Genomic DNA, 22,120 nt, shown 5'->3' on the forward strand with positions numbered 1-22,120 from the left:
GTTGTGACGCTTAACATACGTTAAGATGTAGGCCTTCCTTGTATCCACACTCACTCTGAAAATGCTTACAGACGAGTATCCCAAACTTGGCTCCTACTGGGCTTCCATAATCTAGTCCCTTTTCTGTCTTTCATAGTGTGGCAAACTTTCTGTAGTCCTGACTACTGACTAGGTAAATACATCATTGCTTAGTTCATTTTAATTGGGCCCTGATTCAAGGACCTGTTATAGATTTACTTTTCCTTTACTTGGAATTTTTATACACAAGACTTTGATAGTCTATATTTTCATCCAGAAATTTTCTTTTTTATTTGGATTTTTCTGGTGTCTTTTTAATATCTCTTACCAATTGATTCATATACCTCATAACTCAGCCATGCATCCCTAAATAATTTTTCAATCACCCTCTTCATGGGGGAATGTAAAAATATTATTATTTTAAATTGCAAAGTTTAAATTCCTTTTGAGAAGAATTTTAGGTTAAGAAACATGATACCTCTCCAAATCCAGAAACTAAACTGTTTGGAGAATGTAGTGATTAAAATAGTGGAAGATGTAAATTGTGATAGATATAAGAGAGGGTGAGTAAATTGTGACCGCAGAAAATATGTTTCACTACAGTGTCTTGGTTTTCAAATCAAATATAAGGTGGTCGCCAGGGAAATATTCCCAATTATTCAAATACCCAAGTCAACTGGGTTTTATAGAGATTTTAATTAATACAAATGTGGAATTAAAGAAAGGAGAGAAAGAGAGAAAAAAAAGGAAATAAGTATGAAGGGCCTTAAGCCAACATGGCCTAGACCTGAGTCTTAAGAGAGAGAGATCAATCAGTCAGTCTTTTAACACTCACCACAAGGTCTGCCTAAGCAAGGATTCTAGTGACACCAAGCCAGCATCATCTCAGCTGCTTTCACCAGCTCCCTCCTCCATCTGAATGTTTCAGAATGACTTCCTCAATCTGAATGTTTCAGAATGCCTTCCTCAATCTGAATGTTTCAGAATGCCTTCTAGCTCTTCTCTGAGCCCTTATTTTTAAGGGCAAAATCTCCTATGTCACCTCCCCTAAGTTCTTCCATCTACCAATCACTGTAGATGTTTTCCAAAAGACAGCCCATTTTGAATTCACAGCTGAGTAGATTAATCTCTTTAGTAAGTCAGGGAAAAAAATGCTGCTGTGTCGACTAATTTCATTAAGAGAAAACCTCTGAGTAAGTTTTCACTTTTTAGGTCTAAGTAGTTTACAAGTTGCTCCACCTTTATAGGCACCTAGCATCCCATTGTATCAATTCCAAAAACAGCCATGGCTCAAAGAACTCCTTTCCTTTATAAGTATGGTTTTCAAGTACTTTCATTGTTTAGCAAGGAATTTTCTGCCCTAAAGCAGTCTTAAGTACGGGTGGAGTAGGGATACTCCCATAGCAAGGAGTTTTCACATTCAAGTAGAGTTCTCACTATCTGGTAGGGAACTATTTCAAGTAGGGAATTGGAGGATTCCTCAATGTGGAGTAAAATTTTTAACATTCATAAGTCTGTGAAATTTTAAGGTTTACAAGAAAACACCATGAAGATGCCTCCAGACCACAAGCTGCACGAGAAGATCAAGAATGAACTTTGGGTGTGGTTGATTGAACATTTATTTTTATGTATACTTTCATTCCAAAGGGGACTTCCCCCTAACTGGCTTTTTGTCAATGCATCTAGCAATTATTGGGTTTTGTTCTTTTCCTCTTATCCTCAAATTATTCTAATCTTTAAGTTGATTATGTTTTCATGATCCTTTTGGGGAAACTTTTCCCAATAGGATAAAATAGGGGAAGGTAAAAAATGGAGATTTTAACCCCAGACTTCAATTCCCAGAAGTCCTTGGTTGTTCCCAGAATTCCCTGAAATCTCACCACAGGTCCTCACCTGGGCCGAGAGCAAAAAGGGTATTTAAACTAACTGTACCGTCTACTCGCTCTCTCTGCTTCCACTTCTAAGCACACCTGTCTCTCAAGATGTAGTAAGTGAAATTGAATGGGCCTTTCGACCCTCCTAGGCACATGCTTTCTTATTTTGTATTTTCTTTATTTCTTAATCTTTAATAAATCTCTAAAAATATAATACTTTTAGCAGAGAAACTAATTTTAATTGTTACACTACTATCCTCTTTTGTTTTACAGGTGAGTTCATCCCATTCAGAGTTAAGATTGCTAATTGTGTTTCCCATGGAATCATGAAGAATTAGATATGAATGACAAACAACAAAACTTTGATGACCAGTAAATTATTCTGCACCAGAAGAAAATGTTCACTTGCTAGAAGGCCCAAAATATGGAACCTTCTCTGGTATCACAACAGAGCACTGTTCTGTGACAAAAGAAATTAGCCTACTTCATACACATTCATAGATCCAGAAAAAATAGGTACCTTTAAAGATACAGAAAAAGCTCTTTTTACAAGAAAAACTAAAAAGCATGAACATCTCCCTCTTGTACACTCCTTGAAGAGTATGCCCTACATGCATCTTCCTTGTTAAGAACAGGATAAAAGAAGTTCAAGGGCATCCTTTCATCTTTCCCTTGGCCCTAGAAAATTCTCAGTGGAGTCCAGATGGTGAAGAAGGCCAAAGGCCAGGGTCTACTCCTTCATTTTCCAATAGCACACTGTGTACATGAATGTGCCATCTACAGCTACCCTGACAAAGAGTCTCAATGAACAAGGCTTCTAATTCAGCTTGTCTGTTGCTTCCTGATTAGCTGTTCTGAACTACTCAAAGGGAAAACTGCTGAAATGCTCTATACATGGCCCAGTCAAACCAGAGAACGCCTTTCCCCTACCCCACAGGCTCCTTTCCCTGTTCAAAGTCATCACTAAATCCTCTTCCACCATTTTCCTGTGTTTGCCCCAGCCCGATCACTTACATTCACAAGAGATTCTGTGAACTTGATATGCAGCCTGTAATTGGACAGTGCAATGATGGCATCCTCAGCCCGGCCCACGAACTCTGTGCTCTCACCGTGAAGCTCCAGGAAAGGAACCTTTGAAATAGAAGAAATCCTTCAAGTTCAGAGCAGTCAAAACAAGTTCTTCAAAGCTATATTCAAATGCACTGATTCAAATCACTATAGCTGTAAGTTACTTAACTGGTTTTATACTTAAAGTTGAGGTCAAAACTTTCCAACAATGAATGTTCTGACATGTAGATTCAAATATAATGATCCTGCATATTGCTGACTACAATTCTACAGAAGCTGGGGCACCCCATCTCTTTTTTGATGGGATAAAAAAAAAGAGAGAAATAACATATATAGGTCACTCTCACTCCACTCTTGGGATGTCACTTTATCAAACAGGGGAAGTACTACAAAATCTTAGAAGCTTTAGAAAAAAGCAGACTGGGCACTCATTGCAGGGAGTAATGACAGAATTATCACCATAACATTTAGAAAGCATTTTCTGCATGGCAACCCTCTGAGGCAAGTGGTATAAGTATTATTTTCCCCCTTTTCATAGAAAGGGTAATTAATATACCCAAAGACTCCAGGGAGGTTAATGGACTTGCCCACAGTCACACCACAAGTAAATGCCAAAGCCTTCATTGAATTTGGGCCCAGCACACTTCCTACAACACTACCCTGACTTTAAATAAACATCCACCTAGTGCCACCAGGAAATGGAGGAAGTGTAACAAGAGACACAGAGATGAACAAGACACAATCGCTGCCCTTGGGGAACTTATAGTCTGGAATTAGAGAGAAGAAATATACATGTGCTTAATAAGAGAAGTATTAAGGGCTGTGGGAATTCCAAGGAGGGAGAGACCAGGGAAGGCTTCTGGAGAAGGAGGTACCTGAACAAGGTCATGAAGAACTTTCACAGAGAATAAATGGGGAGTTAGGAGAGAGGACAGGTCTGAAGGACACCACCTTCCAGGAAGAAGGATTACTGTGACCCAAAGTATAGAACATGCCTGGGAATGGAAATTGTCTATTTTGGCTGAGTATAGAATATGTGAATGGGAAGTAATATGAAACAAGGCTTGAAAAGTAGGTTGGGAGCAGATGATAGAAGGTCCTGACTGCCAATTCAGAGGCTGAACTTTATGCAGCAGGCAGAGTAGACAAGTAACATAATTGGAGCTGGGAATTAGGAAGTCAAACTGGCAGTGGCATATAGGAAAAACTGAAAGGCAGAGACCTCAAAGGTAGGGAAGCTAGTTAGGAGACTACTACAATTGTGCAAGTGGGAAGGTCAGGGAGCCTTGAACTAGGGGAATGTGGATAGAACAGAGAAGGTGGAAACATGGGAGGCTCATCAAAAAGCTCAGCAGCCTTGTTATCAGTCACACAATGACTAAAAGGTCAAAAAAGACAAAAGTGACCTGGGCATTACCTGAAGATTCTCATCCTCTCGAATCAATTGCTTCCTGGGAAAGATCTGATTGGCCTGGATGCATTCAAGGCTGTGCTGGGTCTCTTCATCCTGGAAAACCCCAAATCTCTGAATAACGTTGATGCTGCTCTTATTCACCCATGATAGGGTCTGTTCGACAACAACTAATGGGGCAATCATAACCAGATTCTAGGGACCCATGAAAAGATCACTGGGCCCTAGAGACCATCTAAACTGAGAGCCCTCCTAATAAAGTTCCAATCCACGTAGGCCTGAGACTACCTGAGTGCTTGAACTGAGACACCAAGTGCTTGAACACGAAATGTATGGCCAAAAAGATGGTTCAACTGAGCCACATCTTAATAAAGTTGCTGGTACAAACTTTTCAGGAAAGAATTTATTCTAATTTGTATCAAGGTGGCATCTGTCACTTTAGGTCATCATTCTTGGCAGAGGGGGTTATTTGGGGGGAATATAATTTATTAGGAAACTGATCCAGAAATTAAGATACCAGCTGCTTACAAAGCAATTTTCAAAAGCCAGAGAAAGTCATACCAACACAAGAAAAACTGTCATATCCTGGCAAACATGTAGGTTACATTATGTTTTAGCAGTTGAGTAAGACTCAAGGAGAAACAGTTTTTAATCAAAGTCAGGTATAGTTCTGAAGATTAAATCTAACACCAACTTTGGCCATAAAATTCCAATTATATCATTCCCCATTGTAAACAGATCCCAAATGTAAATTAAAGCCTATGTGGCATTTATATTCATGTCAAATTAGCCTAAGAATGGATCCAGTTATAACCACTGGCTTGAACCAGTTGCACCAATCAATCCAATATTGGCTTGGTAGGCCCCAAAGAGAGCAAGAAATTCAAACCACCAAATCATACATTTTCTTCCCTCCTCCTCCCCCCTCAACAACAACACCAACAACAACAACACCAACAACACCAACAACAACAACAAACAACAACAACAACAACACAGAGCTAAGAGCATCCCTGTATTCCTTGGTATTCAGTCTCACTGATTTCTTCCTTGTAGACCAGAGATGAGAAAAATAAGAGACAGTGTGTTTCAGATGGCCAGAAGGCAGAAAGAGCTGTGGGTCTGGCTGGCATCACAAGACTGACATTCAAGACACAATTTGGATCCTTAAGAGTTGTGCAACAATGGCAAAAGTCATTCCCCTTCTCTGAGCCTGTTTCCCCGCTGAAAAATGAAGATCGCATTTGGGCTACCTATCTCACAGGTGTGTGCTGTAAGAGCCATGGATTCACCCAGATCTGTGGTCTTATCCATTCAGTGGAGTCTTGTCCACATCCTCTCCTAAGAACACTACAGGCAGCACACCTCCCAGTCATCCTGGTTTTCTCCTGACTTCATGAGGTACACTGGAGACCTCTGGCCTCACCACAGGACTATCTAGTCTTCTCCTTCTAATCTACATTTCCCTGATGATATCTTTGACTCCTGTTCCTCTTTGGAGTTAATACCTGGTTCTAGGGCACAGCCTGCCTCTCTCTTGCCCTGGCTGAGAGTCATTTTCACTTCTTCAGAGACTGTTGGATCCCAAACCTTGGCACCATCAGCAACACCAGGAGAATGTCAGTCTTACAAATATGGTTCTTGGTTTCCAGGAGAAGAATGACATCATCAAACTGAAGTGCTCATTACATTGATCATTGTGACTGTTTCTATATTGAAAAGGAGGCCATCTATGAGACTTGGGAATGGTGAGCTTTGCACTAAAATCCCTATCTCTCCTCAAAAACAAAAATCCAAAGGTGACTTTTGTTGTTCTTTTGCTCTCCAAAAAGAAATCCCTAGGGACATAGATGAAAAATTGCCTGTTCAAATGAGCTGAATTTTGAAACTTTTCTGGGACTGTGAACAAGAAAGCTGTGTGCTCACTTATACCTCTAGCAGGTCATCCTCCAACTACCCAGCCTCCTTTTCCAAACCAGTCTTATAAGTCCTCAAAGCTAGAAGAGACATTCACCAATCACTTCAATGAACTTTGTTCATTTTGGAGGAAACTGAGGTCCATGGAGAGAAAGAGGCTTGCCCAGAGGCATACACTGGGTTGGTAGCAGCCCCAGGACTACACCATGCTGCTTTTCCCATCTTTTGGGAGCAACACTACCTAACTTCTTCCAGACAGATACACTGACCTTTGCACAGAGCCAGGAATGCTAACCTTTAAGTGAAAGAGAACAGAAATAAGGTAGAAAGTTAAAAATTAAAGAAGTCTTTTACCCACACACCCTATCATTCACCTGGGTGCTGACCAAGTCCAATGGATATAACCCAAGAAGTGATTGTAAGTGGGACAACAGTCTAAGATAGGAAGAATGAGAAAGCCAGGAGAAAAAAGAACAGTGTCAGTAGCCTCTGACGAGCCTAAACAGAGCCTCTGCTCACCTTAACTGGGGAAAGCAGATTCTTGAGATCAAATCCTAACTCAACCTTTTAAAAAGCTGATGAGGTAGAGCCAGCTACTAGACTGGCAGCTCGTTGAGGGCAAGGGTTGTCTATAAGCCTCTTTTGTATCCCCAGTGCTAAGTACAGTACCTGGCACACAGTAGATGTTTAATCATTACTGATTATCCACTATCTTATTGCTCCTTGAGCACATAGGAATAGGATGAGGAAAAATGTCATGAATTACTTGGGTAGCAATGATATATAGAAACAAGGAAAGGATTAGCTGAGGATGCTTGGTGTACCCACACACAGTTTAACCTATGTCCAACAGGGGATTCAGAAGGAGAAAGCTCCAAGCCACAGTAGCCTGGAAGAGAAGAGGCAGCCAGAGACTCTCCTAGGGTGCTGAGCAATGACATCTGAATGGATAGGGTTTCTCTCAACTCATAAGCCAGAAATTCTCCTGTTCTCCTTCCTCTCTGAGGTCAGGGACCTACCACCTTATGCAGCATAGGTTAACTGACAGGCAGTACCATGCCTTCAGCTTAGATGAGGAAAGTAGAAATGATCAGAGGTCATGGAACCTTCGGAGGGAAAAGGGCTGGATCCTATTCCTCCTATCCCTAGTCTCCACTGTTGCTGTGGCACCCCCCAAGGCAAGCTGCCTCCACTCCCTAAGCTTCAATCTTCACATTTATGAAATGAGAGAATTGAACTCCTAAATTCCCTTCCGTAGCTGACATGAACCCAGACATTTTAGTCTTTGTATCCCCAGAGCCATCTAGACACCACTAGAACACAATGCTTAATAAATGCTTAAGTTGATTAGATGTTGTAAGTACCCTTCCAGCTTCAACGTTTTACAGATTCCTCCCTGCCATTCCTAACAATGATTCATGTCACATTTTAGCTCCCCTAAAGTCAGTTATTTCCATCTTCATCTTACTTTTAGGGAAAGAACTGTTTTCCAAAAGATCCAGTTAAGCTGCAAAAGAAAAACTGCCCTGCATTAAAAAGGCAGTGAAAGTACTTTTGTCTGGCAAGTTAGAAAATGGAGAGAATGGGAAGGGATGCCAGGCAGGTTAAAAAACAAACCAAAAAATCCAACTCCCATTCAAAGAACAAGTTAATGATGTTTCAGCTGATTTCCAACATATGGATCCCACTGAAAACCTGTGAAGGAAGGAAAGGGCAGGGAAGTGCACAAGTAAATTCCCACCTCACCTTTCAAAGAGTAGTGCCAGCTGGCATCTTGAGAACACTTTCCATACATTAACTCACTAGATCCTCCCAATAATCTCGAGAGAAGTTGAGGGCATTATTAACCCCTTTTGAGGAAACTGGAGTTGCTCCATGCTCAGGATCACATATCAAAGACATGCTGGTGGTGGCATGTGGTTTCAGGTCTCCCCACTCCAAATTCAGCCCTCTTACCATGACAGCCTGCACCCCTCTAACACAAGAGTTGACTAGTAACTGACACCCAGATATGTTCCCTTATAGCAATCTCCATCACTGTCTTGAGATCAAAGCACCACAGCATGTCAGAGCTATAGGGACTTGCTCTGTAGAACATCTAGTCCAATCTATTCATTTGTAGATGAAAAAACTGAGTTCAAGAGGAAGGGAAATGATTTTTCCCAAGGTCCAAGAGTAACAAGTTAGTGGTAGAGCTGGAACCAGGGAGAAGATAACTTTGTAGGGCTTTGTAGTTGGTAGCATTTTCCTCTGACTGCCTCTACACTACACTGACTTTGAGAGAGCCAGTAAACAGGAAAAACAAAGTCAGTAAAGCCATCAGGCCTGGGGTTCAGAGTCCTTGGTTCATGTCTCCAGCTGTTACTTCGTAGCTATACAGCCATAAGCAAGTCACTTAACCTCTCAAAATCTGAGTTTTCTATCTGTAAAATGTAAGAAACAGTAACATGAATAATACTAATATCAGAGTGATTGGGAGCATGCACTGCAAACCTGTCTGGGGCCCTTGGAGCTAGAAGTACATCATTCAGAGAAGGCCTGGAGCAGCCCTGCAGCATACCCCTAGTGAGTGCTCCAGGCTCCAGTTCCTATCACCATGGCTCACTGAGGCCTTGAAGCATTCAGCATTTCACTGGAAGAATGGAATCTCCTCACATTTATCTGGTAAGGACAATGGGAAGTTTTCAGAGTTGGGAGAAAGGAAAGAGACATAACAAATGAATGAAAAATTATTTCGGAAGTGCTATCTGTGTGCCAAGCACTGTATTAAACACAAAGGATACAGACACAAAAGCTAAGACAGTTTCCACCCTGAAAGAGTCTGTATTCTGACCAAGGACACTAGAGGGGGGCCATATCCTGGGCAAACATTACAAGGCTTGGGAGGCAGGGGGAGCTGGTCGCCTTATGGCTCCAAGGTAGAGTACAGGTGAAGGAAAAAAGATAGAGCAGGAAGCACCAGACTCCCACAGTGCAGGGAGACCTTAGGGGCACAATAAAGCATGGCTGGGGTGGCAGACCCCAATAAAAAGGGACCAGGAGAATCCGTATGAAAGGGAAAGATATGTTATAATTCCTTCAAGAAAGGAAGGTATTTACACAGAAATTATGAAGACCAAAAGAGAAATTCTTTCCCTATATCTTCTGACCAAAAATAAGCTCACCGTTACTATACATCTTTGCCCTCTTACAAGGTGCTTTCCACAAAAGCCTTCAGGCTCTGCATCAGCTCTTTCAGGGACTAGCCTGATCATCCAAATAATAACAATAGCTAGCATTTAAACTGGAAGATTCACTAAGCACTTTACAAATATTATTTCATTTGACCTTCACAACCTTCCTGAGAGGCATATGCTAGTTATTATCCCCATTGTACAGATGAGGAGACAGAGCTGAGGAAGGTTCAGTGATGGTAAAGCAAGGAGTCTGGTAGATCTCAGCCACACCACCGGACCAGTAGCTTCTAGGTCTCTGGGCTTTAGTGAACAACAAAGTCTCTAATGACAAAGCCAAAGACTCTTTCTAGAGTCTCCCTCTAAATCCTATACTTTTAAGAAGAGGCCAGAAGCAGATGAAGGTTTGGTTCAAGAAAATTAAGCTATTATCTTGACCTTAGAAAGCTTAACTATGAATCTAGAAGTTCAGCTGAATTATGAGGCTACATCTGAGTCTGACATTTTTTCTTTGAAAACTCTTTATGCTTACCATGACAGGAAGCCCAGATTAGGAGGAGAGATCCTCGTCCTAGCTCAGCAGATGGCAAGGTTCTTCTTCCTGTTACAGTGAAATATAGAGAAAAGGAGGGGAAAGGGTCATTGATTTTTATTTCAGTTGATAACCTCCTTTCAATTTAAGAATTTAATGACCTAGCCAAAAGCAATCAGAAAATTGCTAACTCCCAACTCTATTGATATGTAAACCCAATAATTCACTTTTAAAAATCCTATTCCTGAGCAAATGCTGTAAGAATTTTAGCTTACACTGAGGAGTTAAAATTGGTCTGATTTTTCTAAAAAGATTCTCTCCTGGACAGAAAAATTTACTTTATGGTTCATTCCATAAACCAAGTAATATTCATAAAAACAGAAATTGGTTAAGTAAAAAAAGCCGCAAGCATAAAAATGAACTAGTGTTATTCATACACAGAAAAATTCCTTATAACTCACTAATAATTAGCTAACTCTGGAAAATATTATGCATTCCTCATGTATAAGTGGAAGCTATAGGTTCAGTGCAATACACAGTAGTAAATGACCATAGTAATCTAGTGTATATTAAACCCAAGGATCTAAACTTGTGGGACAAGAACTTACCATCTGACAAAGATTGTTGGGAAAACTAGAAAGCAATTTGGCAGAAATCAAATATAGTCCAACATCTTATATCATATACACTAAGATAGAGTCAAAATGGGTTTATGATTTAGACTTAAATAGAGCAAATTAAGGGAGCGTGGAATAATTCACCTGCCAGATCTAAGGATAAGGGAAGAATTTATGACCAAATGAGAGAAAGAAAATATCACAAGATGTAAAATGAACAATTTTGACTATCTTAAATTTAAAAGATTTTGCACAAATAAAACCAATGCAGCCAAAATCAGAAGGAAAGCAAAAAACTGGATAAGGAATTTTTGTAGCAAGTTTCTCTGATAAAGGCCTCATTTCTCAATTATATAGAGAACTGAATCACATTTATAAGAATAGAGTCATCCTCCAATTGGTAAATGGTCAAAATATATGAATAGGCAGTTTTGAGGAGAAGAAATTGAAGCTATCTATAGTCACATGAAAAAATGCTCTAGGGGGCAGCTGGGTAGCTCAATGGATGGAGAGCTAGGCCCAGAGATGGGAGGTCCTAGGTTCAAATCTGACCTCAGACACTTCCCAGCTGTGTGACCCTGAGCAAGTCACTTGACCCCCATTGCCTAGCCCTTACCGCCCTTCTGCTTTGGAACCAAGACACAGTATTGATTCCAAGACAGAAGGTAAGGGTTTGTTTGTTTGTTTTTAAGCTCTAAATCACTATTGATTAGGGCAATGCAAATTAAAACAACTCTGAGGATCCACTTCATATCTATGAGATTAGCTAATGTGACAGAAAAGGAAAATGACAAATACTGGAGAGGATGTGGGAAAACTGGGACATCAACTGGAATTTACTATTTATTTAGCATTTATTTATTTAGAATTTAGTATTTTATTTACTAATTTTTTTGGTAAAAAAAATTATTTTATCAATTACACGTAAGAACAAATTTCCACATAAGTTTTGTGTCCCAGTAGAATGATCAACTGTGAAAGACTTAGCTACTCTTAGCAATATAATGATCTAGGACAATTCTGAAAGACTTATGCTAAAGAATGCTATCCATTTCCAGAGAAAGAACTATTAATGTTGGAATGCAGATCAAGGAATATGATTTTTCACTTTAGTTAATTTGGATATTTACTTTGGGGTTTTGGGTTTTTTTAATATTATTTTAGAAAAATGAACAATATGGAAACAAGTTTTGCATGTTAATACATGTATAATCCAGATTGCCAGCTTGCCAGCTCCAGCAGAGATTATTGGCATGGAATCTGGATTGCCAGCTTGCCAGCTCCAGCAAGGAGACAGACAATTTGGATCATATAAATTCAGAAAACTTATGTGGAAATTTGTTCTTACATGTAATTGATAAAATAATCTTTTTTACCAAAAAAAATAGTAAATAAAATTTTAAAAATTGAAAGTTCATCACAATCAATTTTCAAGCCTAAACATTTTCTCACATATTAACAGATACCAAATCAAACCAAATGATAGTATGAAAGGGACTTTTTATTCCCTTTATCTATTTTAAGTTAATCAATCAAGAACTTAAAAGTACCCTGACAACACTTAGTAAGTCACTAACAAAGAAAGTCCTCACCCTAAAAGGCCACAAGCACCAGCCCAGTCAATTCACCCCATCCCACTCCACCCAGGCAGTGCTAAGTAAATTGAAAGACTCTGTGGAGGGTTCAGGAGATGTGATAGACCAGCCCACAGTAAAAGGAAGGAGAAACCAGACAAGAAGTGAGGAGAAAACTGCTTATAAAAAAAGCCAGCGGAGGGCATTCTGATTCATCCTGCTGCATTGATGGCTTTTGTTGAGGGAAGACTTATGCATTGGCGTCTCTGCATTAGATTTCTTCTGGGTTGGTGACTCAGGGTGAAGAGACTCTCGAGGACTTCCACCTGGAGATTGGAACCTGGAAACTGAGACTCTTCCCTTCTTCTGGTTGGAGAGGGAGCCTTTGTTGGAGTTGAGCTGGATTTCTTCAGATTGGCAATTATAAGGTATTTAGCTAAGCAATATTTTCTGCCTCCTCCTTACATTTCCCCCTTTACTATCTCTACCCTGCTATAAGTAATAAAGTTACTACAGCCTCATGACTTAAGAGTTAATTTTTTATAAATAGCGACCATGACAATTCTTTTTTTAACCATTATTATCTTTGTCAAACCAAATTTTTAATTATTACATGTGGCCACCCAATTTTAATTATTATATACTTTTCTCATACCTACTATGTGTGAGGAACTATGTAAAATAAAGGAAATTTAAGGAGAACTTCCATTCTAGTCAAAGAGAACAGCCAGCAAACAAGAATATGCTATGAGAAAAGAAGTGAATCTGCTTAGGATAAAGAATTTATGCAGAATGATGATGAGATATAAGGTTAGAAAGGTAAACTAAGGGCAGAGGGTAGAAAGTCTGGAATCCCGAGCTAATTCCAGACACAATCTAGGAAGCAACAGGGAATCACTGAAGATACAAACATGGATGTGACTAAAAGATTATTTTGGCATAATTACTCCCCTCCTCAATAAAATTCAATGGTTCCCTATTTCTTCCAGGAACAAATACAAAACACTCTGTTTGGCATTCAAAGCCCTCCATAACCTGACTTCCTTCTACCTTTCCAGTCTTCCTACACCTTATTCCCCACCATGTTCTCTGATCCAGGGACACTAGCCTCCTACTTGTCTCACAGATAAGACACTATCATCTACTGGCACACCTGGAACATTCTTCTTCCTACATTCCAAATACTCATCTTCCCAACTTCCTTTAAATACTAATTAAAATCCCCAAAGTCTTCCCTCTTAGTGCCAGGGCCTTACATCTGTTAATTATTTCTTATTCATCCTATATAGAGCTTGGTTTCTAAAGATTTGCTTTCAGATTATCTCCTCTATTAGACAGTAAGTTTCTTGAGGGCAGAGGCTGTCTTTTGTCCTTTTGTATCCCCAATACTTTGAACAGTGCCAGATACACATATACTATTAAGGTGCTAGATAAATGCTTACTGACTGACTGGCCACCTGTGTAGTAGAGATGGGTTCAGGGGAGACTAGTTTGGAAGCTACTGCAATATTCTAGGCAGAAGGTGATGGGGTACAAGGGGATTTCCAGCAAATAATATTATCAGTGACTGGCTGAATACAGTGACAGAGAGACCAGAACCAGAAAATCCAAAGGGGAAAGATGAGGATGATTAGTGAGGATAAAGATAATTGAGAGAGATATAATCTCCTATCTTTCTATCAGAGACAAGATTACACGGTGATTGGGGGATTTTTGTTCTTGGCATTATAGTCTTTCCATTTACAATGTTGGAAGATATCCTATATACTAGTATTTCCATTCCAATTTCAGTGAGTGTTTCTTAATTTACAAGAGAAGGAAAGAGATGGAATTCTCATACACCTTTTCTCATTTCATCAAAATTTTATTTTCAGATCCTCATTCTCCCCTTCCCACTTCCTTCTCCTGGGCAGTGGCTAAACAAGTTGTGGTCTTTGGTACAGGCAATAAATGGCTAGCAGTGAGAGAGAAAATGATTACCACCAACTACAGTAGTCAGAAGACTCCACAAAAGACAACTGAGTAGGATTTAGATAGGCAGAGAAGAGGAAAGAAAGTACCTACAGGCAATCAAGACCAGGGGAAGGAGATGAGGAAAGCAAAGAAACAAGAATGTGCTATGAGAAAAGAATTCAATCTGCCTAGGATAAAGAATTTGTGCAGAATGATGGTAAGATATAAGGTTAGAAAGGTAAAGAAGAAAAGCAAGGTAAAGAAGGCAAGAAAAAGAAAAAGCTATTACAAACATGTATATTCAACCAAAACAAAGTCTTGCATTGGTCATAGCCCCCTCCCCACTGTTATGAGTAAAGTTAAATATATAGTGAGTTTGCACACTGACAACAAAGGGCAGAGTTCTGGAATTCTGAGAGAGCGGCTACTGTTGATGGAAAGACAGTTAAGCCTAGGACTGTGGCTTTTCTCTCTGGGTGGACCTGAAGAGAATTAGCTTTTCTCTGTGGCAATTGACTGCTTGTTCATCACATCTTACTGTTGCTTGGATTATCCTAAATCTGTTGTTGGCCTTTTGACACCTACTGAGTTTCCTGTACTGTGACAACTAACAGCTGATTGTGAGACCATTGTTGGGCCCTGTCAAACTTGCACACAGACCTTTTACCTTTAGATTATCCAAGGTGGGGTTAGCATTAGTTTAGTTAAGTTTAGTAATTTGGGGTTTATATAGTGAGTATAAGGAGGGAGGGGACAGAGACAGAGAGAGAGACAGACAGACAGACAGAAACTGCACTCTAAGTTAGCACCTCTCTATGAGGAGATGAACAACATTATTTTATCTTGAGTCCTCTGGAATTGTGGTTGGCCATTACTCTAATAAGGAGACAGCTAGATGGCTCAATGGTTAGAATGCTGGACCTAGAGTCAGGAAGGTTAGAGTTAAAATTCAAACAGACACTTACTAGCTGTGTGATACTAGGCAAGTCACTCTTTGCCTTAATCCAATGGAGAAAGAAATGACAAACCACTCCAAGAAAATCCATGGAAAGTATGGTCCATGTGGTCAAGAGCCAGAAACAAGTGAATAACTGAACAAACATTACTCTATTAAAAGTTACTAAAGTCTTTCAAAGTTGTCTTAACATTATTTTTGTTACTGTAAAAATCTCCTGGTTCTGCTCATTTCACTATAAGTTCATATAAATCTTCCCAAGCTTCTCTCAAACCATTTCCTTTATCATTTCTTATAGCACATCCAAAGACCACAACTTGTTTAGCCACTGTCCAGATGATGAGCACCCCTTCAATTTCTAGTTCACTGCCATCACAAAAACTGCTGTACATATGCATAGAAATATATATATATATACACACACATATATATATATATACATATATATATATATATATAATATAAGTCCTCTTCCTCTTTTTCTGATCTCTTTGAGAGCCACTGTCCAAGCATGCCCACTTGTGCCTATCCAATCAACTCCAATGACTCCAAATTGCCTCCAGGACCAAACATCAAAGCTTCTGTCAGCCTGGCCTCCTCCTACTTTTCCAATCTTGTTCCAACTTACTCTCCCCCCGCCCCCCCACATACTCTATAATCCACTTAACACTAGCCTTGTGCTATTCCTCTAACACAGCACTTCAATTGCTGACTCCAAGCTTTTTTCTGGCTGTCCCCTGGGCCTAGAATTGTCCACCTCCTTGATTACTTAAGTCTCAACTAAATCTCACCTTGCACAAAAAGCCTGTCCTCGGTATCCTTCATGCTCATGCCTTCCCTCTGCTTTGACTTTATCCTGTCTAGAGCTTGTCTAGTTTGCTTCCATAGTTCCTGTACAGAGCTGTCTCCCCCTTTAGACTGGAAGTTTCTTGAGAGCAGGGGCTTCCTTCTGTTTTTGTACCATCACTAGCACTTAGCATGGTGCTAGTACACAGCAGGTGCTTCAGACGTGTTTACTAATTGATTGATCTTCAATTCAATATGCCCAAAGCATAATTCATTATGTTTCTGTCCAAACCTTCCCTTCTCCTTAGCTTTCCTATTACTCTTCAGTCACAGGTGTTCTCTCAACTTCAGTGTCACTCTTGACTCTTCAATCACTCTCACCAATCTTTCCTACTACTCAGTCAGTTGTCTGGTCCTGTAGATTCTACCTTGTAACAACTCAACTCCATGCTCTCTTTTCTCTTCTGATCCTTCCCTATGTTGAGTATTTCCAGTTTTCCCAGGATATATTTCATTGGACGTCGTTGTCTGCATTTGTCTTCCCCATTAACACTGGGAGCTTACTGAAGGGGAGACGGATTTTACTTTATTTTCCACCCTAAGCACTTACTAAAAGCACAAATAAAACACTTAAATATTTGTTGGCTGGGGAGAGACCAGGGTCAGCACTAAAGAGTACATGTTCGGGCATAAGATGCAAGAAGACTAGAAATGTAGGTGAGAACTAGGCTAGGTTATGGAGGGTTTTGAATGCCAAGCAGAAGTGGTGGTTAGGGGAGGAGGGAGAGATAGAGAGAAAAACTTATAACGCTTATAGAAAGAAGTGGGATTTGAGCTGCACCTTCCAGGATGGGAAGGTTGAAGAAGGCAAACTGAAAGAGTGATCATGCAAACAGAGATACAAAGAGAAGAAAAAGGATGATTAGAGGGACAAATGGCTGGCCCACTCAACAGGGAAATAGAAATCTCAGGGTTATGTGACCCACTAGGGTAACTACGGTTACCCTGAGCCTGCTGCTCCCCTTCTGATAATCCCTCAGCTCAGGAAGACCTGAGTTCAGATCCTGTCTCAGATACTTACTGTGTGACTTACTTATGTGACTCTAGGCAAGCCACATAACTTTCATCTGTCTCAGTTTCCTCAAATGGGGGAGTGGGGGAAAGGCTTTATTGTGAGGATCAAATCAGATAAGATTTGCAGCCCCTCCTATTTATAGGGTCAAAGCATGTATGCCTAAAAGTCCCCCTAACAATCATCTAGTCCAATTCTCTCATTTTACAATCTGGCAATCTGAGGTATAAAACATATCAAAGAGTGAAGAGATGGTTGAATTGGAAAACAATCTTTGTAACATTTCCTTTAAGAGTTTAGTATCCCAAGAGACATAAACAATTAAGATACATAAGATTAATAGCCATCCCCCATTATATAAGTGGTCAAAGGACATAAACAGTTCTCAAGAGAAGAACTACAAACTATTAACAACTACAGGAAAGAATGTCCCCAATCACTAATAATAAAAATGCAAATCTAAACAACTCTGAAGTTTCACCTTACAAATAGACAAGGGTGATTAAAAAAGGACATAGTCAATGTTTCAGGGATTGTGGGATGACAGAAACACTGATCCACTGGTGAAATTGTGAATTATCATGATCATTTTGCAAATCAATCTAGAATTATGCAAATAAAGTAACCAAAATGTCCATAGCCTTTGAGCCAGAGATTCCATTACTGGGCTTATACCTCCAAGGAAGCAATTGATAAGAAGAAAGTTACCATACATAGGACACTAAAATATTGATAGCAGTATTTTTTTGGTGATAGCTAAGAAACAAAGTAGATGCCTAAAGTAGATTGGGGGGTAGCTAAATAAATTGTGATATATGAATAATATTGGAATATTCCTGTGTTATAAGAAATGATGTGTGATGAATACAGAGAAGCATGGAGAAAGATCTATATGAACTGATAGCAGAGTGAAGTCAGCAGAGCCAAAAAAGTATATATGCAGGGACCATAATAACAATGTAAATGGAAAGAACCACACTCAAAAAAAAAATGAAAAGTGAAAGTAGCAAAATTATAAAGCTGATGTAGGATTCAAATGAAGAGAAATAAAGAAGACACCCCCAACCCATCCCTTTAAGGAGGTGGGAGGTCCACAGATAGCTTTACGGGCTTTTTCAATATAATGATCAGCTGTAGATTTAGTCATCTTTTCTTTTTTTTTTTTGTCTTAAAAAACTACTTTTGTTATTTGAAACGATGAGCTCTGGGAAGGGGAAGGGTACTGGGGTAAATTCTCAGACTGTAAAAATAAAAACAAAAGACTTCAATTTTAAAATATGTATTTAAAAAAAGGGGAAAGTGCATAAAATGAAATTATAAAACATTAACAGTTGCTGGGGTTGAAAAATACAACACTTGGAGGCTAAGAGGAGGATAAGTTTCTCAGAATAAAATTCGGAAGTCCAAGTAGTCAAAAAGGCATGAGTGTGTTGAATCTTAGATGCTGCTACGACTGCCCAGATCCTTCAAAGTCTCATGACCAGTGTGCCAATGGGCCATCCTCGGACACAACCATTTTATACTCTGGCAGATCAACATTAGAACAAATAGTTCCTGTGGCCAACAATCTCACAAGAATGTTCCTATTATTGAAGTAATTCTCACCTAGTCACTTCATTTTTTTAAAAAATATTACAGGTTAACTTCTCTAACAAAGTCTTTCTTCTTAGCTGAAGAAATGTTCATCTGAGTCTGGTAACTAGGATATGCAGGTTTCTGGCAGTCAGACGCCAATAATGAGGCCACAGTTCCCTGTAGGTCTAATACTTTTCCTACAAGCTGTGCCATGCAGAAAGTCTCTGGTTGGTAAGCATGATTGAGAGGCCTGACTGAAGACTGCACCCAGGAAAGCAACTCACTCAACATTCCAAGCCAAGAGGCATGGGAAAAGGGGCTCTGGGATGAGCCCTGAAGGCTTCCTGGGCATTGCCCAGTATCTCACAAGCCCAGGAAAAGCCCCTTTCTACTCAGGTGCAATTTTTTTATCAATAAAACAAGGACACTAATCTGACCACAGAAGGAATAACGTAAAGAATGCTTTAAAGTAAAAATATCAACTATATATAAGCATTACAAATATATGGGGAAATGTGAAGTTTGTTCTAAGAGCCAAACAACCAAGTTAAAGGACTCAAAATAATATGGAACTAGCAAGTTGGGAGTAACCTCAGGAGAACTTTCAGGTATACCTCAGTCTCAAGAAAAGTCTGCCACCAATTGTCCTGCACGTGTAGTCTCCCCAGTCTCCAAATGAGAATTTCATTATTGTCTTTCACATTCCTATCAAGAAATCCTTCATTATAACTAATCAGTCTTCAGCTTCTATCCCCTGGCATCTAACACAGTGCCTGATTTATCTTGGGTACTCAACACATGCTTTCTGGGTGACTGACTGAGCAGTGCTAAAATCATGCCCCACTTCTACTATCAGGAGATGAACAACTAGTCATTATTCCACTTTCCAATTATTTATTTGTTTGTTCAAGTACAAACTTGGGGAACATAAAGCACAGGAGCAAATCCCATTCTCTTTTGAAAAAGTCAAACAACTGGATCAGCTTACCATGTTTCTAGCTCCTGTAACTGATTAAGACTGATTAATTAGATTAAACAAAAGTGATGTTCAGTTGTCTCCAACTCTTAGTGACTCCAAGTGGGATTTTCTTGACAGAGACACTGGAGTGGTTTGGAAACTGAGGCAAATGTTGTGCCCAAAGTCACACAGCTAGTGTCTAAGGCCACATTTGAACTCAGTTCTTCCTGGAACTGTATTCACCATGTCACCTAGCTGCCCCCCAAACAAACTAAAATTGGGTAAATTTCAGGTTTAAAAAAATCTTTTAAAGTTTCTATCAAGGAACAATTTTAATCATTGGCAGAGATAAAAACCAATCCCTCAGTGAACTTCGGTACAGAAAGGCAGACAGTCTGTATTTTCTAAGCACTTCTAAAGTACTGGAATTACAAAGAAAGACCAAAGACTATCCCTGCCTTCAAAAAGCTCACAGTTTAACGGGGCATTCAAACAACTCTGCACAAACAAGAAAGAGGCAGAATAAGTTAGAAATAACCAATAGAGATAAAGCCCTAACATTAAGGGAATAAGGAATGTGTCTTGGAGAAGGTGGGCTTTTAGATGGGACTAAAAGGAAGCCAGGAAGTCCCAAAGTGTAGATGAGGAGGGAAAGCATCAATTCTAGCAGGGGGCACAGCCAGAGACAATGTCCTGAGTCAGATGATGGAGGGTCATGTGCATGGAAAAACAGATAAGTCAGCATCAGTGGATCACAACTACTCTTGCAAAAACCTAAAAGATGCACCAGACTATAATGAACAAAAAGTCTAATGAGAAACTAAAATAGTTAAATCCTATCACTCAAGAAATGCACAAAAAGTCAGCCAGAAACCCATAGGCAATTAGAAAGGAGGCAAACAGAAAGGTCATAACCAACATACTGTCTTAGCCTGAATATAATACAACCCCGAATACAGTGAAATCCCAAGTATTTTGAAGGGTAACTCAGAAAAAAGGAAACTCATTTTATTTTCTCCTTTTAAATTACAACTTTCTTTTAACTCATGAATAATGCAGGTACTTTATCGTAGAAGTTTTTTCAAGGCCCTGAAAAGAAGTTAGAGAAGTTTTAATGCTAATACTTTTATTAAATATGTATTTTATAGAAACTTGTGAGAAACTATCTTCCAATATTTAATCACATTCTCCTTTCTCTTCTATTTCTTCATCTCTTGAAGTGGAAACATCATTCAAACCATTGCCATAATCCTCTTTCTTCTTCCCAAAAAAACACCATCTTCACTACCATCCATACTGTTTTGTTTGATATACAAAATTTTAAAATCCAAGCACATCCAAGAGATTTTTGTCCCAAGCAGTTTTGATTTAGGTCGCCAATACAGTGACTGATGCTTTCTTTTTTCCGATAGAGTAAATTCATGTTTTCTGGCCAACATTCACTCATTATATTCCTTCCTTAAATGATTTTTGAATGGCTTATTAATTATTACATCTAACACTTGTAATTGCAACATCGTTCAACCCAGAGTAACAACTATAGGTCCCAGTGCATTTCTCTTCTTCATAATTTCGGTTAGGTAACCCTTGAACTCATCGAGTATGAGCATTCCTCTCTGATGCAGTAACGCACCCAGACATCTACCCCAGACCACATTTCAACCAATCTAACAAAAGTTCTTCATTCATCCATCCCTTTTCCTGCACACAAAAGATCACTCCTGATGGTAACTTTTCCTTAGGGTAATGTTTTATGCCTTAAAATTACAAAAGGAGTCAGTTTTTGCCCATCAGCTGTGACTGCAAGCATAAAGGTCATCCTAGTTTTCTCATCTCCAGTAGTTTTAATCAACATTGATTTGGCAGCTTTAGTATTAACAGTGACATTTGACAGACTATTAAAACAAACAGGTGTTTGGTCAGCATTTCCCATCTGCCCCAGGAAAGAGCCATGCTTTTTACATATACTGAGGCACATAATACACAATTTCTGGTTTCAAAGCTGGAAGTGCTCGAATATAGTGAGAATGCAACTTTCAAAGGTACATACTGAGGAGAAAAAACGTCACTATATTCAGGCTAATATGGTAGCTAGGCCAACAGACATTTAGCAATAAGAGGCAAAAATGATTGTGTAGCCTTCAAGGTGTGATACACGAAGCATCAAGAAAACAGGCGCTCTCACAAAAAGCCCCAGGAAGGTTCAATACCCACAAGAAGCACCTTGGAGGTAACAAATGCAGGGCAGCAGCAAGAAGCATATAGTCCATACACCCAAGCAGCATCCTGTCTTGAAACAACCTAGAGAGAGCTCTAAATCTCAAATATGTAAGGGACAGAGGGTAAAAACATGCAGGGGGACTAGCCTATCCCCAAAGCCCTAGGTCCAATTGAGTAAATCAATAAAGGGCACAAATCAGTATGAAATAATTACAGTAAACTAAAAGAGAATGCCCCAAAACCTAGTATAGAGTTAACTCTAACAATTGCAAGCAGAGAACCATGGGAAAAGGAATTTTGCATAAGATTACCTTGGGAAAATGATTTTTAAAAAAGGATTTTTAAAATAATAAAATAATTAAGTCTTATCCAAGTAATAGAGACCCTAAAGTAGTCATCAATGATTCCATATTAGAA

At 39.4% G+C, this 22,120-nt stretch overlaps 1 protein-coding gene across 12 annotated transcripts in view; it reads right to left on the bottom strand.

Moving 5' to 3' along the window:
- Positions 1 to 22,120, bottom strand: part of LOC100030849 (myotubularin-related protein 3) — a 220,522-nt gene that overhangs the window by 77,988 nt on the left and 120,414 nt on the right. For 11 of the 12 annotated variants that reach the window (XR_008917276.1, XM_056821516.1, XM_056821519.1 and 8 more), the window contains exons 3-5: positions 9,994 to 10,062; positions 4,378 to 4,467; positions 2,907 to 3,023 (exon numbers count right to left, since the gene is read on the bottom strand). Coding sequence is in view for 11 of the 12 variants with exons in the window: in XM_056821516.1 (XP_056677494.1) it covers positions 2,907 to 3,023; positions 4,378 to 4,467; positions 9,994 to 9,996 (210 nt within the window). In the remaining variant the exon portion in view is untranslated. The remainder of the gene's footprint in view (positions 1 to 2,906; positions 3,024 to 4,377; positions 4,468 to 9,993; positions 10,063 to 22,120) is intronic. The other variant, XM_056821515.1, reaches the window with a different exon arrangement.

The sequence above is a fragment of the Monodelphis domestica genome, chromosome 3, assembly GCF_027887165.1.
Source record: "Monodelphis domestica isolate mMonDom1 chromosome 3, mMonDom1.pri, whole genome shotgun sequence".
Classification (NCBI taxonomy): Eukaryota; Metazoa; Chordata; class Mammalia; order Didelphimorphia; family Didelphidae; genus Monodelphis; species Monodelphis domestica.